This window comes from Cervus canadensis, chromosome 5, assembly GCF_019320065.1.
Source record: "Cervus canadensis isolate Bull #8, Minnesota chromosome 5, ASM1932006v1, whole genome shotgun sequence".
Classification (NCBI taxonomy): Eukaryota; Metazoa; Chordata; class Mammalia; order Artiodactyla; family Cervidae; genus Cervus; species Cervus canadensis.
Window position 1 is genome coordinate 76577612 of NC_057390.1, and position 13718 is coordinate 76591329.

Below are 13718 nucleotides of genomic sequence, written 5' to 3' on the forward strand. Positions count from 1 at the left end.
GTGCAGCCATAAATAAATAAATAAAACAAAAGCTTCTTAGTAACAGTGTAACTTTGGTATAGTAGGCTGAAATGGGCCCTGGAAGATATCCAGGGCCTCATTCCTGGCAGCTGGAACTGTTACCTTACAGGGAAAGGTACTTCCAGCTTTGGTTAAACTGGAGATCTTGACGTGGGGGGATTACCCTGAATTATCTGAGTGGAATCTAACTGCAATCACAAAGTGAAAGTCGCTTACCTGTGTCTGACTATTTGTGACCCCATGGACTATATAAAATTCTCCAGGCCAGAATACCTGAGTGTGTAGCCTTTCCCTTCTCCAGGGGATCTTCCCAAACCAAGGATCGAACCCAGGTCTCCCGCATTGCAGGCAGATTCTTTACCAGCTGAGCCACAGGGGAAGTTCTGTAATCACAAGCGTCCTTATAAAAGGGAGGCAGAGAGAAGTGTGACACAGAAGAGGTGGCAATGTGATCACACTGGCAGAGACTGGAGTGGTGCACCCACAATCTGAGGGATGCAGGCGGCCATCAGAGGCTGGAAGATGCATAGAATTGATCCCCACTTCCCCAAGCCTCCAGAAGGAAGCAGCTCTGCCAGCACCTCAATTTTAGCCTCTTTTAGACTCAGTTCAAATTTCTGGCCTCCAGAACTGGAACAGAATCAATTTCTATTGTTTTAAGTCACCCAGTTGGTGATGATTTGTCACAGCAGCCTCAGGAAACGATCACTCTTGAGAAAGTCATTTAAGCTCTCTACTAAAATACCTTCCCTTATTTGACTGTTGTTCAAATTGAGTAACACCTAATAAATATTTTATCTTCTTCTCTTACCTTCCTGGAAAAAAACTGAGTTAAGTTTTCAAAACCGGGATTCTTTAGAGAACTCAAGATGAGTTTAGAGATTTTTAAGGAGACGAGAACTCAGGATGGAATCTGAATAGCTCAGACACAGACATTCCTTATTCAGGGGTCACTGTAGTTGGTTCCTCCTTTAGGGAGAGTGAAACAAGGATGAAAGAACTTGAAACTGCTGTTGGCAAGTGTTGAAAGTGTTAGTTGCTCACTCTTTTGCGACCCCGTGGACAGTAGCCTGCCAGGCTCCTCTGTCCATGGTATTTCCCAGGCAACAATACTAGAGCGGGTAGCCATGCCCCTCTCCAGAGGATTTTCCTAACCCAGGGATCAAGCTCAGGTCTCCTCCATTACTGGCAGATTCTTTACCATCCGAGCCGCCATGCTGGCAACATTGAGCTGTAAGCTGTAACATTAAATGTAAACTGTAAGGTGTGTTCGCTGAGCCTCTGGAGATTTTTAAATCTGGAGGAAATAGTTGTGTGTCTTGGATAATTTGCAGATCTAAGCAGAAATCACTTCAATTACTTCTTGAGGCTCCTTGCTTTCCTGTGACTCTTTTAGCCATGATTTGTAGAAATTCTTACCTGAACTAGGTGTTCAAAGATGCCAGGTAACTGGAAAGTAATGGCTCTGCAATACCTTCTAAGACTGTATCATTCAGAGTACTGAGAAATTATTTTTAAGTTTTCTAATGGCACTGCAATTGTGTTTAGAAAAAGTTTAGTCTTTTAAACATATGGATTTAAATGTATGGATTTTAAATATATTCTTTTAAATATATGGATTCAATGACATGACTGGCTGTTACTTCAAAATAACCTGGGGAAGAGAGGAAGTGAGTTGAGGAAGAGAAAATGTTTCGATAATAGCAGAAGCTGAATAGTAGGCTCATAATGCAGGAGACCCAGGTTCGATTCCTGGGTCAGGAAGATCCCCTGGAGAAGGAAATGGCAACCCACTCCAGCATTCTTGCCTGGAGAATCCCATGGGCAGGCTACAGTCCGAGGGGTCACAAGAGTTGGACACAACTTAGCGACTACACTACTACTACTATAGCTACCTGATGGGCTTCCCAGGTGACCGGGGCCTGCACTCAGTCATGTCCGACTCTTTGCACCCCATGGACTGTAGCCCACCAGGCTTCTCTGTCCACGGGATGCTCCAGACAAGAAAACTGGAGTATTCATGCCCTCCTCCAGGGGACCTTCCTGACCCAGGGATCGAACCCCTGTCTCCTGCATTGGCAGGCAGGTTCTTTATCACTAACACTCCCTGGGAAGCCCCTCCTGATGCCTACTTCCTCCTTAAACTAAACATACAGATGGGACAAGCCACAGGGTTTGCCTAAGAACTTGAGAGATTCCTTTTTACTACCACAAGGCAAACCTTTAACCTTAAATTGAACCATATTGAAACTGCTATTACTCTAGGTCAAAATAATAGTATGAATCATCCCTTTCTGGACTTTAGAAAACCTTCTTCAATAACATCAGTCAATCTCTATAAAATAGAACAGGGGTCTCAGAGCATGGAAGTCCCAAGGCAATGGCCCATCTTAATCCTCTAAACAGGGACAATACCAAGTGCCCCCAAAACTCTTAGGTAAATATCAGATCAACACAGGAGGATGAGCTCAGGCACATACAAAAGCAACTGTGACCAAATATTGCTGGCAACAGCAAACAAACCAAAAAGAGGACAAGCAAGCAAAGACACAAAGTCAACCTATATGGGCATCGCTAAACCCCCACAGTAAAAGAAGGAGGATCATTACAACTAAAGGCAGAAGATCCTTTAACTAAAGAGGGGTGGTCAGCAGGGATGGGGAAAGAAGCCCTGAAGGCAGAGATTAGCCATGTCTGTGACTGGGACCTGTCTTCAATCAGTGAAGTTTTTATCCCTAAGACTGAACTGAACTCACCACGATCTGAGACCAATGATCCCCAACAGAGGATGTCACCTTCTCCAGGAAGCCTTCCTTCTCTCTCTCTCTCTCTCTCTCTCTCTCACACACACACACAGAAGAAAGTCAATGGATTTATCCATTTCTCATCAGCCTTTTAAAGACTCCCTGAGGCCAATGACTGTGTCTTATTCTTGTATTCTCAGTGCCTGCCCTGAGCACACACCCCAGTAAGCACTCAGGTCATGCTGAGTGGAGACACAAGAAACTAATAAAACTATTTCCAAAGGAGAAGGACTGGCAGGGAGGAAACCATGCTTGATGGGATATGTCCTTGGGTGCTCCAAGGACATTCCAAAGCAACATAGGAAATGCTATTGAGAATGATACAACAAATCCAAGGAAATGGAGGAAGTGGCCACAGGGTAGGGACAGGAGTCTGAAAGAACGAGAAGACAAAATTTCACGAGGTGGTCTGATCCCACTAGAACGAATGAACCCCAGTCGCTGGGATTGATCAACTCAGGGACAGGCAGTCTGAAAGAACTAGAAGACCAAATTCTGTGAGGTTGTCTGGTCCCACTGGAACGAATGAACCCCAGTGGCTGGGACTGATCGAGCCATGCCGCTTAGGGCAGGTTGCCTGGCTTCGTCCTCTGCCCTCAGCACCCACTCCACCTCCAGAATCCCTATGCAGTGGGCATTCAGCCACTGACTCAGCTCCTCCCTCAAGAAGGAACCCCCTTCTCACCACGTGGGGAGGACCAACAGGTGACCTGCGTGCATCGTGGGAAAGCGGGGAGAGGCATAAACACAAGAAGTCTGCAGCTCTGTGGCTACAGCCTTAACGACGCGGCACAAATGTCACCTGAAGCGCACGGCAGGGACTGAGGTGAGGCTCTGGGAGAGACAGTTCCAGCTGGCAGAGCCCACCGCTCACTCCACAAGCCATCACGTGCTCTGGCCAGCCACCCCAAGGAATCAACGCATGATACCAGTGGAGATGGCTGGATAGTGTCACCGATTCAATGGACATGAACTTGGGCAAACTCCGGGAGATGGTAGGGGGCAGGGAGGCTTGGCAAGCTGCAGTCCATGGAGTCGCAGAGTCAGACATGACCAAGCGACTGAACAACAGGCAGAAACACAAGTCCTTTACAGCTTGTAAGAACTCAAGAGTAAAAGGATCCAGAAAGCTCTTCCTAAGGACCCACTAATTGGGAGATGCTCTGGATTCTTGTAGAACCATAAGTTTCCCACTGCGTCCGCCACTCAGGATCAGGGAAGGACCCTCAGAGGCTGCTCCAGCTTCTAGAAAACCCTGCTCTGTCAACAACTGTGTCAGCTTTGTGAGTCGGCAGGAGGAAGGTACATGTGCCAGTATTTTCCCTTTCTACTCACGTACTGGAAAAATCAACATCTGACAGAGTTTGTTGCTTTCTGCCTCTTCAGATGCACATGGCCCTGACGCATCCTTAAATCCACTCCTGAACCCAGCGCAGCAGGAGGCAGTGCAGTGCAGGGTTCAAGGGACAGGCTCTGGAATCTGGCTCCCAGGGTTCTGAGCCCAAGCCTGTTACTTGCCATGAGAACTAGAGCCATTTTCCTACGACCTGTGTCCTCATTTTTTGTGGTAAAAGTCTCATAACAGAAAATATACTATTTTAACCACATTTAACTGTACAGTAGCACTAAACACATTCACATGGTTGTGTAATTGTCACCATCATCCATCTCCTGAACTTTTCCTACACTGAAATTCTGTCCCTATTAAAACACTCATTCCCTAACCCCTCCCTGCTCTCCCCCATCCCCCAGACCCAACATTAATCAAACCTTGCTGCTAGGGATGTTGTAAGGAAGAAATGAGATTATACAGGTAAAGCCTTTACATAGTAGCTTATTACTATTATTGCCATTGCTGTTTATTACCATTACTATTGCTATTACTATGACTACTGCCATTACTTGGAGAAGGAAATGGCAACCCACTCAAGTATTCTTGCCTGGAAAATCCCATGGACAGAGGAGCCTCTTAGGCTGCAATCCATGGGGTCGCAAAGAGTCAGACATGACTGAACAACTTCACTTTCACTTTCCCTGCTATTACTATTACTATTTAAGCAGTCTTCAATTACTTCATTACTATTTGGGAAGTCTTAAATAAAACTAGGTTTCAAATCCTATTGCCATGCCTCAAAGTCAACATAATTATGCCAACATAAACGGCATCTGGGGAAAAAGAAACATTTCTTCAAATGGCAGGCCCCATGGACCCACCAGGCTCCTCTGTGCATGGAATTCTCCAGGCAAGAACACTGGAGTGAGTAGCCTTTCTTTTCTCCAGGGGATCTTCCCAACCCAGGGATCAAACCCGGGTCTTCTGCATTGCAGGTGGATTCTTTATCAATTAAGCCACCAGGGAAGTCCCAGGAGATGATACACATACATGTAATAAGCCTCCAGATTTAAAAGTGATTATAAACCCTGTTAGTTGTAACCATCTCAAAAGTCAAGGAAACAGCAGGAGTGTGAGTCAAAAAAATTACCTTCATCAGATAACCTAGAGAGAACAACCTTCTTTCAACAAAACGCATCTGCAAACCTGAAAAGCTGGATCATAAATCCATGCAGCTCCTCCGTTTAGAAGATCTCATGGAAAGAACCCAGTCTGACAGCATGAGTTAGAGTCGCCACTGGTGGTGCTTACTCACTCAGTTGTGTCTGACTTTGCAACCGCATATGGACTGTAGCCCACCAGGCCCCTTTGTCCATGGGGATTCTCCAGGCAAGAATACTGGAGTGGGTTGCCATGCCCTCCTCCAGGGGATCTTCCCAACCCAGGGATCGAACCCAGGTCTCCCTCATTGCAGGCAGATTCTTTACCATCTGAGCCGCCAGGGAAGCCATACATCTCCAAAATTAAGATTTTAGCTACATTCACTCCACGTTGGATAGAACTGATGTCACTGCTATGGAAATGAGTATGTATTAATATGTCTTCTCCCATTAGGAAGAGTAGAAACATAAGAGGTGGACATGACTGCCTCTCAGGCTATTTTTAAATGTTGGCTCATTTCACAGCTGCTGGCATAGCCATGTTCAGTGAGTTAAGTCTCACGCCTCTGGCCACAGTGAGTCACATCTGTCAGTTTGTACAGCATTTCTCTTTCCTTCCAGTCACTGAATGTTATCTCTGTCTGTGAGTGTGTAAGTTTACTCTGCTCCATAATTTTCAGGTGATGAGGTTTTATTCTAGCAGTTAAAAATTAGAAAATAAATACGGGAAACAGATCTGTAGGGGCACATGTTTCATGCACATATACCAATTTGAGTATGTCCTAAACGTGTACATGCATAATCAGGTTACACTGCAAAGTGTGGTTTAATCATGAACATGACCCTTCCACCTGCCAACCTCCACCAACTCTACTGAATAGAAGAACTAGCCCACTGATGATGTATAGCCAAAATTCAAAAATATACAGAAAGGGCTCTTGATGTGCTAAAAAGAGCATTTTCCCTCCCACGTGGATTGTGAATGTATTGAAATATAGTTATTTTACATAAAAACATACCACCAAGACATTCTCTGTACTGAATTAGGCAATTTATTAGGCTCCTATTGTCCACGTCTAGAACGTGAACATGGATTGACATGCATTGTCTCATTTTGTGGATCTTACATGCATGTAGCCTCCAGCTGGGCCTTTGATTCTACTTGTTAGTTAGCTCAATGTGAGTAAATGATAAACACAGAATGATACAGAAGCCGCAGCAAGAAATCCCACCCAATACCATATACCATAATATTTTTTTGCAAAATCAAAATCATATCACAACTCTCTTGTAAAAAATAAATTTCAGAGCAAGGCATTTCATTCGCCTCACTGAGAAAAATAAAGACGTTTCTATCATTTCAGAGCAATGAAATGTCCAACTATGGCTGAAGAGTACACCCTGAGAAGTAAATGATTTTAACGAACCCATTAAGGTTGATAAAGCTGTGTTAACCTAACATCGGGAAGGGACACAAGGTCCAGGCACAAAGGTCCCTGCTCACGTTGGGGGGCAATTCTCCAAGGATGCTGTGTTATAAACATCCTCGTTGTCTTCAATGCTTGAAGCGTCTGTGGAGTCAGGGTCGCTCACCACAATTCCCACCGAAGAGAGACTGGTGATGAAGGCGTGCATCCGCTGGGCATAAATGTCTCTAATGTTAAAGTAAGGGAGCTCCTGACACTTCTCTGGTGGGTCCTCACTACACTGGTCCACATCGATGTCCTTTTGCTTCTGGTAGTACTTGGAGAACTTGTTGAAGATAATGGTGATGGGAAGGGCCACCACCAAGATGCCACAGATGATGCATGTGCTGGCGATCAGCTTTCCCACCAAGGTGACCGGGTGGGTGTCTCCATAGCCCACGGTCGTCATGCTTATGGTGGCCCACCACCAGCAGACGGGGATGCTGGTGAGGCTGGAGGTGTGGTCGTCTTTCTCCACGGAGTAGATAAGCACAGAAAAGATAGAGATGCCCACCGACAGGAAGAGAAGCAGCAGGCCAACTTCATGGTAGCTATGCCTCAGTGTGGCACCGAGAGACCGAAGTCCCACCGAGTGCCGGGCAAGCTTGAGAATTCGGAAAATCCTCATGAGCCTGAGGATCTGGACCACTTTGCCCATGTTCTCTATGTCCTCACTCTCTTCCTCCTTGGTGTCTACAGCCAATGTGGCATAAAAGGGAACGATGGACACGAAGTCAATTATGTTCAGAGGGTTCTTCCAGAATTTCTTTTGACAGGGAGCGGTAACCAGCCGGATGGCCAGCTCACCCGTGAACCAGGCGATGCACGCGATCTCCACACCTTCCAGCACGGGGTCGTCCACCTCCCCATCCTCGTTCTGGAACTCCGACATGCTGTGGATGCACATGGCCACGATGGAGGCCAGCACCACGCTCAGGGAGGAGATGGCGATGAGCTTGGCCGACAGGCAGTAGGCTGGGTTCTCCATCCGAATCCAAATCTTCTTCCGGAGCTGGCCGAATCGCAGCTTGTCAAACTTCTCCAGCTCCTTCTCAAACAGAGACGACTCTTCGAAGGAAGAGTCGGTACTCACGTCGTTGCTCTTCTGGTCCCAGTCCTTCTCGTGGTTCTCCTCCTTGCGCTCCTGGTAGCGATTACTGCAGCAGGAATCCAGGAAGAGCTCGTTGATGCCCCAGTACTCGATCTCCTGGCAGAATGAGAACACACACAGCTCCTCCATGACGTGCAGCTTCCCCGTGTAATAGAAGTTCAAGACGTATCTGAACAGCGAGGGGTTGCGATCAAAGTAGTACTCCTTATCGGCCACGCTGTAGTCATCGCACAGTTCCAGGATGGCCTCTTCCGAGTGGCAGCTGAGCAGCTTCCCGAGTCTGGTGTGAGGGAAGCGCAGGAGGGTGCTCTGGTCGACCGTCTGCTTAAAGCCCCCCACGTTCAAGTTGACAAGTTCCTCGTCTGGTCCAGGGCGATGGAAAAACTCACCAAACACCATGGTGGATCCAGGCGGTGGAGAGCTGGCTGGGAAGGGAGACGAGGGAGTTCACGCTGGCCCTGGAAGGAACACAAGACGGCATGAGCCCTGTTCCGAGCAGCCGTGCCAAGCTTATTTTTAATCTGCCCTTTCCAGGATGATGGGCTACATTAAAAGCAAAAACAGAGGGACTTTCCTGGCGGTCCAGGGGTTGGGACGCCACGCCTCCAACGCAGGGGGTGTGGATTAGATCCCTGGTTGGGGAACTGAGATCCCACATGACTCAACCAGAAAAAATAAATAAATGAAACAGAAGTAATCTTATTAAAAAAGAAAGACTACATACCATTAAAAAAAAAAAAAAGAAAGCAAAACAGAAAACAGAATAAAAAAGAATACACTATCCCCTTTTGACTAGAAGAAATTCAACATAAAATAGGTTTTGGGTTTTTTAAAAATGGGTTTATATATCCATTTTTTTGGAAAAGACTGCCATATAATTTTTATGAATTTCCAATTCCTATTTCTCTATTTTTGAAGCATTCATAATATCATGCCATACCCTAAAAGCAATGCATTTGAGATCACTTACGCAATACAAGCATCTCCAGCCTCAAGCACGAGGCTTCTTCATTTGGAAATGCTCAGTTCAGACATGGCAGGCTATTTGCTGCCTGGCTTGTAGCTCATCTCTCCTGGTCCCTAGGGCTCGGTCAAGCACCCTTAGGAACAGCTCTCTGCTCTGCACCTCGTACACAAGCCACACATCATTGGGGCTCAGATCAGCTCTTACAAAAGATGCAGGTTTCCTCTTACACTCCCATGTTTCACTCATTTTAGGGAAAGCTCTATTCCCCATATTTGGATGTGGGCAATCAAGAGGATATAATTACCTCCTTGTCCCATTAGTATCTTAAAGATACAGTTACACTTCCTGGGATGGGGTTTCAGGTACATCCACGAGGGAAGAAAGTGACTTAGGGAAACCTTTTTAAGTTAATTGCAGTATCAGTTTCCTGATACAACTATGCTCCTCTGCCATCTCCTTCCTCCCTTCACAAACAGTCTCCTACACACTCCCAATCTTTGATACTCAAGTCTATACTGGCCCAGCATATACAGGCTATTTTAGTCTTGACTCTAACCAAGATGTACCAAAACTGTTTCTCAGAGAGAAAATAATAGGTTTTGACCATCATCCAATACAATGCTGATTCCTCAGAGCTGATGATGCAAATAAAAGAAAAGTAGGAGACTGTCGTGTACTGAGTTCCAACCAAGTACTAATAAATTTCTGCATATATCATGTGATTTCATCCTTTCAATACTACACAGTAGGCATAGAGGAAAATAAACACTCAGAGAAGTTAAGTCCAAGATCACAAGATAAGCGAATGGTAAAGTCATGATTTAAACACAGGTTGATAAACTCCAAAGCCCATGCTATGTCCACTACACACATATCCCTCCCACCCCTTTCTGGTTTTTTTCCTTATTATAATCCAATAACCCAATGTAGGTAGTATTATGACCGAAGTGAGTCAAGCATCCTTGGGGTAACCGGGAAAACACCAATGACCTCTGTCTGGAGAAGCTTCATAGCAGAGGTTCTATTCAAGTAAATGTTAAAGGTTTAATCTGAGCTGAGCAATGAGAGCAAAGGACATTCCCAACATTGGGCATCAAAAGGTGGGGATAAGTCAGACTGTGAGGAAAATTGTGAATCAATCTAAAGAGTCTAGACATGGGACTTCCCTGGTGGTCCAGTGACTAAGACTTCTCCTTCTGATGCAGGTTGTGCAGGCTGGATCCCTGGTTGAGGAGCTAAGATCCCACATGCCTTGTGGCAAGAAAAAACAAAACATGAAAGAGAAGCAATACTGTAACAAAATTCACGTACTTTAAAAATGGTCCACATCAAAAAAAATATATTTAAAAAAAAATAAAATAAAGAGTCTGGACTTGATCCTGTAGATAAGATTGCTAAATCACCTTAATCAATAAGTAGACATGGCTGTATTTGTGACTATAACTTAGAAAGACCCCACTGACAGCAAGATAGAAGACTGTTGGCAGAAATGACTGGGGCTAAGGAGGTAGGGTTACAACAGAACAGGTGAGAGGGTGCAAACTTAGACAGCAGTGGTGTGTACAAAGAGGAGGTGACAAATTTAAGAAGTTTATAGCTGTGAAAGGGCTCCACTCAATATGCCAGCAAATTTGGAAAACTCAGCAGTGGCCACAGAACTGGAAAAAGGTCAGTTTTCATTCCAATCCCAAAGAAAGGCAATGCCAAAGAATGTTCAAATTACCATGAACTGCACTCATTTTACATGCTAGCAAGGTAATGCTCAAAATTCTCCAAGCTAGGCTTCAGCAGTATGTGAACATAGAACTTCCAGATGTTCAAGCAGGATTAGAAAAGGCAAGAGGAATCAGAGATCAAATTGCCAACATCCACTGGATCATAGAAAAAGCAAGGGAATCCCAAAAAAACATCTACTTCTGCTTCATTTACTATGCTAAAGCCTTTGACTGTGTGGATCACAACAAACTGTGGAAAATTCTTAAAGAGATGGGAATACCAGATCACCTTACCTGCCCTCCTGCGAAACCTGCATGCAGGACAAGAAGGAACAGTTAGAACTGGACAAGGAACAATGGACTAGTTCAAAATTGGGAAAGCAGCATATGAATGCTGTATATTGTCACTCTGCTTATTTAACTTATATACAGCATGCATCATACAAGATGATAGGCTGGATGACTCACAAACTGGAATCAAGACTGCCAAGGGAAATATCAATAACCACAGACATGCAGACGATACCACTTTAATGGCAGAAAGTGAAGAGGAACTAAAGAGCCTCTTGATGAAGGTGAAAGAGGAGAGTAAAAAAACTGACTTAAAGCTCAACATTCAAAAAACTAAGATCATAACATTCAGTCCCATCACTTCATGGCAAATAGAAAGGTAAAAAGTGGAAACAGTGACAGATTTTATTTTCCTAGGCTACAAAATCACTGCAGATGGTGACCATAGCCACAAAATTAAAAGACACTTGCTTCTTTCAAGAAAAGCAATGATAAACCTAGACAGGGTATTAAGAAGCAGAGATATCACTTTGCCAACAAAGGGCCATATAGTCAAAGCTAAAGTTTTTCCAGTAATCATGTATGGATGTGAGAGCTGGACCATAAAGAAAGCTGATTGCCAAAGAATTGATGCTTTTGAACTGTGGTGCTGGAGAAAATTGGAGAGTCCCTTGGACAGCAAGGAGATCAAACCCGTCAATCTTAAAGGAAATCAAACCTGAATATTCATTGGAAGGACTGATGCTGAAGCTGAAGCTCCAATACTTTGGCAATCTGATGTGAAGGGCTGACTCACTGGAAAAGACCTTGATGATGAGAAAGACTGAAGGCAGGAGGAGAAGGCGGTGACAGAGAATGACATGGTTGGATGGCATCACTGACACAATGGATATGAGTTTGAGCAAGCTCCGGGAGACAGTGAAGGACAGGGAAGGCTGGTATGCTGAAGTTCATGGGGTTGCAAAGAGTCGAACACGACTTAGTGACTGAACAAAAAATAAAGTAGAATCAAGAGGACTTGGTCATTGACTGGAAGAAAAAGATAAGGAAGAAGAAAGACTAAAGGAAGATGTGTTTTCAACTCTGCACAACCGGATGACATCATTAGAGGAAACATAAAGGTCAGGTAGGAATTTCTTGTCCTTATGTTTACAAAGAGACAAAGCTGTCAGCGAGACAAGAGATTCCACCTCTGAAAAGGACACTCCAGAGAACACAGTCTGAAAACTCAGCCCTCTGCCATCCACCCTAGGAGGAAGCTCACTGTGAGAGAGAATACAAGGCTATTTGCTCCATTTGCTCTGGACTCACCAGCACTGACAATGTTCCCGTGAAACCAGAGACCACAGCCTGGCATAGCAAAACACTTCACAGATGTGCTGACCTCTCTGAAAGACATGATTTTTTCCTGCCTCAGCTTTCTATTTTTAGTTAGAGATCTTCTTTGAAAGGCCTAAATCAGAGCTCATGGTGTGGTCCAAATATTTATGGAACCTCAGATCTCTGAAAGCAAGCTTATGTTCATGGCAAGTACAAGAGTAAAATGTTCCAAGGAACGAGTTTTAGCTAAGCTAGCATTAAAGGTTTCATGGACATTTTCTTCTGGTGGATTATTTTTTATCTCCTTGGCTTTCCCGGAACCCCACAATGGTTGAAAGCCACAGTCTCCCTTCATGATACAACCTGCTGAAGTCAGTCTCATAATCAGAGAGTGTGCCATCCATTTCCCAACTGTTCCAAAATCACTTTTCAAAAGAACATTGTTATCAACCATAATAGCTGTCTTCCTGTTCTGTCCTCCTTGCTTTGTATTCATCCTATGCCAATAAAAAGGAGCCTGTTCTGACGTCCACGCATTCCACAAAAAGTGTTAGTCGCTCAGTCATGTCCAACTCTTTTTGACCCCATGGACTACAGCCTGCCAGACTCCTCTGTCCATGAAATTCTCTAGGCAAGAATACTGGAGTGGGTTGCCATTCCCTCCTCCAAGGGAATCTTCCCAACCCAGGGATCAAACCTGGGTCTCCTGCTTGGCAGGCAGATTCTTTACCACCTGAGCCACCAGGGAAGCCCTCATTCCACAAAGCCTAATCACAATAGCAACACTTATCATAAAACCAGGGATCTCTCATTATGGGATTTTAGAGGAGAGAAAAAAGAAAGCATCTCTATATCAGATCAAATGCTTCAGCTCAGAGGACAAGATGAGATTCTCTACATCATGGCTGCCAGAGTACATTGTTGGTTTCCTTGGCTGCGTCTGGCCCACAGCAGCCTATGGAGAGCAGGGAAGAAGAAGACCTCACCTTTATAAACCATAGCAAGTTTCCCTTACATGAAGCTAGTCCCTGGCCAATTAAAATCAGTCCTTGTATCATCTGCTCCTCACAATTACCTTGAGATTTTGCAGGTGAGGAAGCAGGATTAGAAGAGATGGGCATCACACAGCTATTAAGGGTTAGAGCAAAACTCAAGCCAGGGCTCCCTGCTCGGCAGTGTGCTGGTTCACCCACTCGAAGAGGTAAGTAAGGAAAGCAGATGATGAACATTTGCAAGACTGCTATATTCACACCAGCATTTAACAGCATTGTTCACCCCCATTCAGAAAATACTGTGTCAAAGGTATATTTATACATCCATATATATATTTAATATATACTTATAGTATACCTTATATATAGTTATATATATTTTATACATGAAGCCATACATAAATGTACCTATAAAGGAATGTATATAATATACATATAGTGTGAACCATAGTTAGAGAATTATACACGTACTAAATAAAGATTTGGGTCAATTCCTCTATAAGTGAGACAAATCTCTTTAATTTTGACTAAAAACACA

General features: G+C 44.5%; 1 protein-coding gene across 1 annotated transcript in view; it reads right to left on the bottom strand.

Annotated features, from left to right (window-relative positions):
- Positions 1-6354: 6354 nt before the first annotated feature.
- Positions 6355-13718, bottom strand: part of KCNS3 (potassium voltage-gated channel modifier subfamily S member 3) — a 37917-nt gene continuing 30553 nt past the window's right edge. Inside the window, exon 4 of the mRNA XM_043469316.1 lies at positions 6355-8353. Within this exon, the coding sequence (XP_043325251.1) occupies positions 6819-8294 (1476 nt within the window). The 5' untranslated portion in view covers positions 8295-8353 and the 3' untranslated portion in view covers positions 6355-6818. The remainder of the gene's footprint in view (positions 8354-13718) is intronic.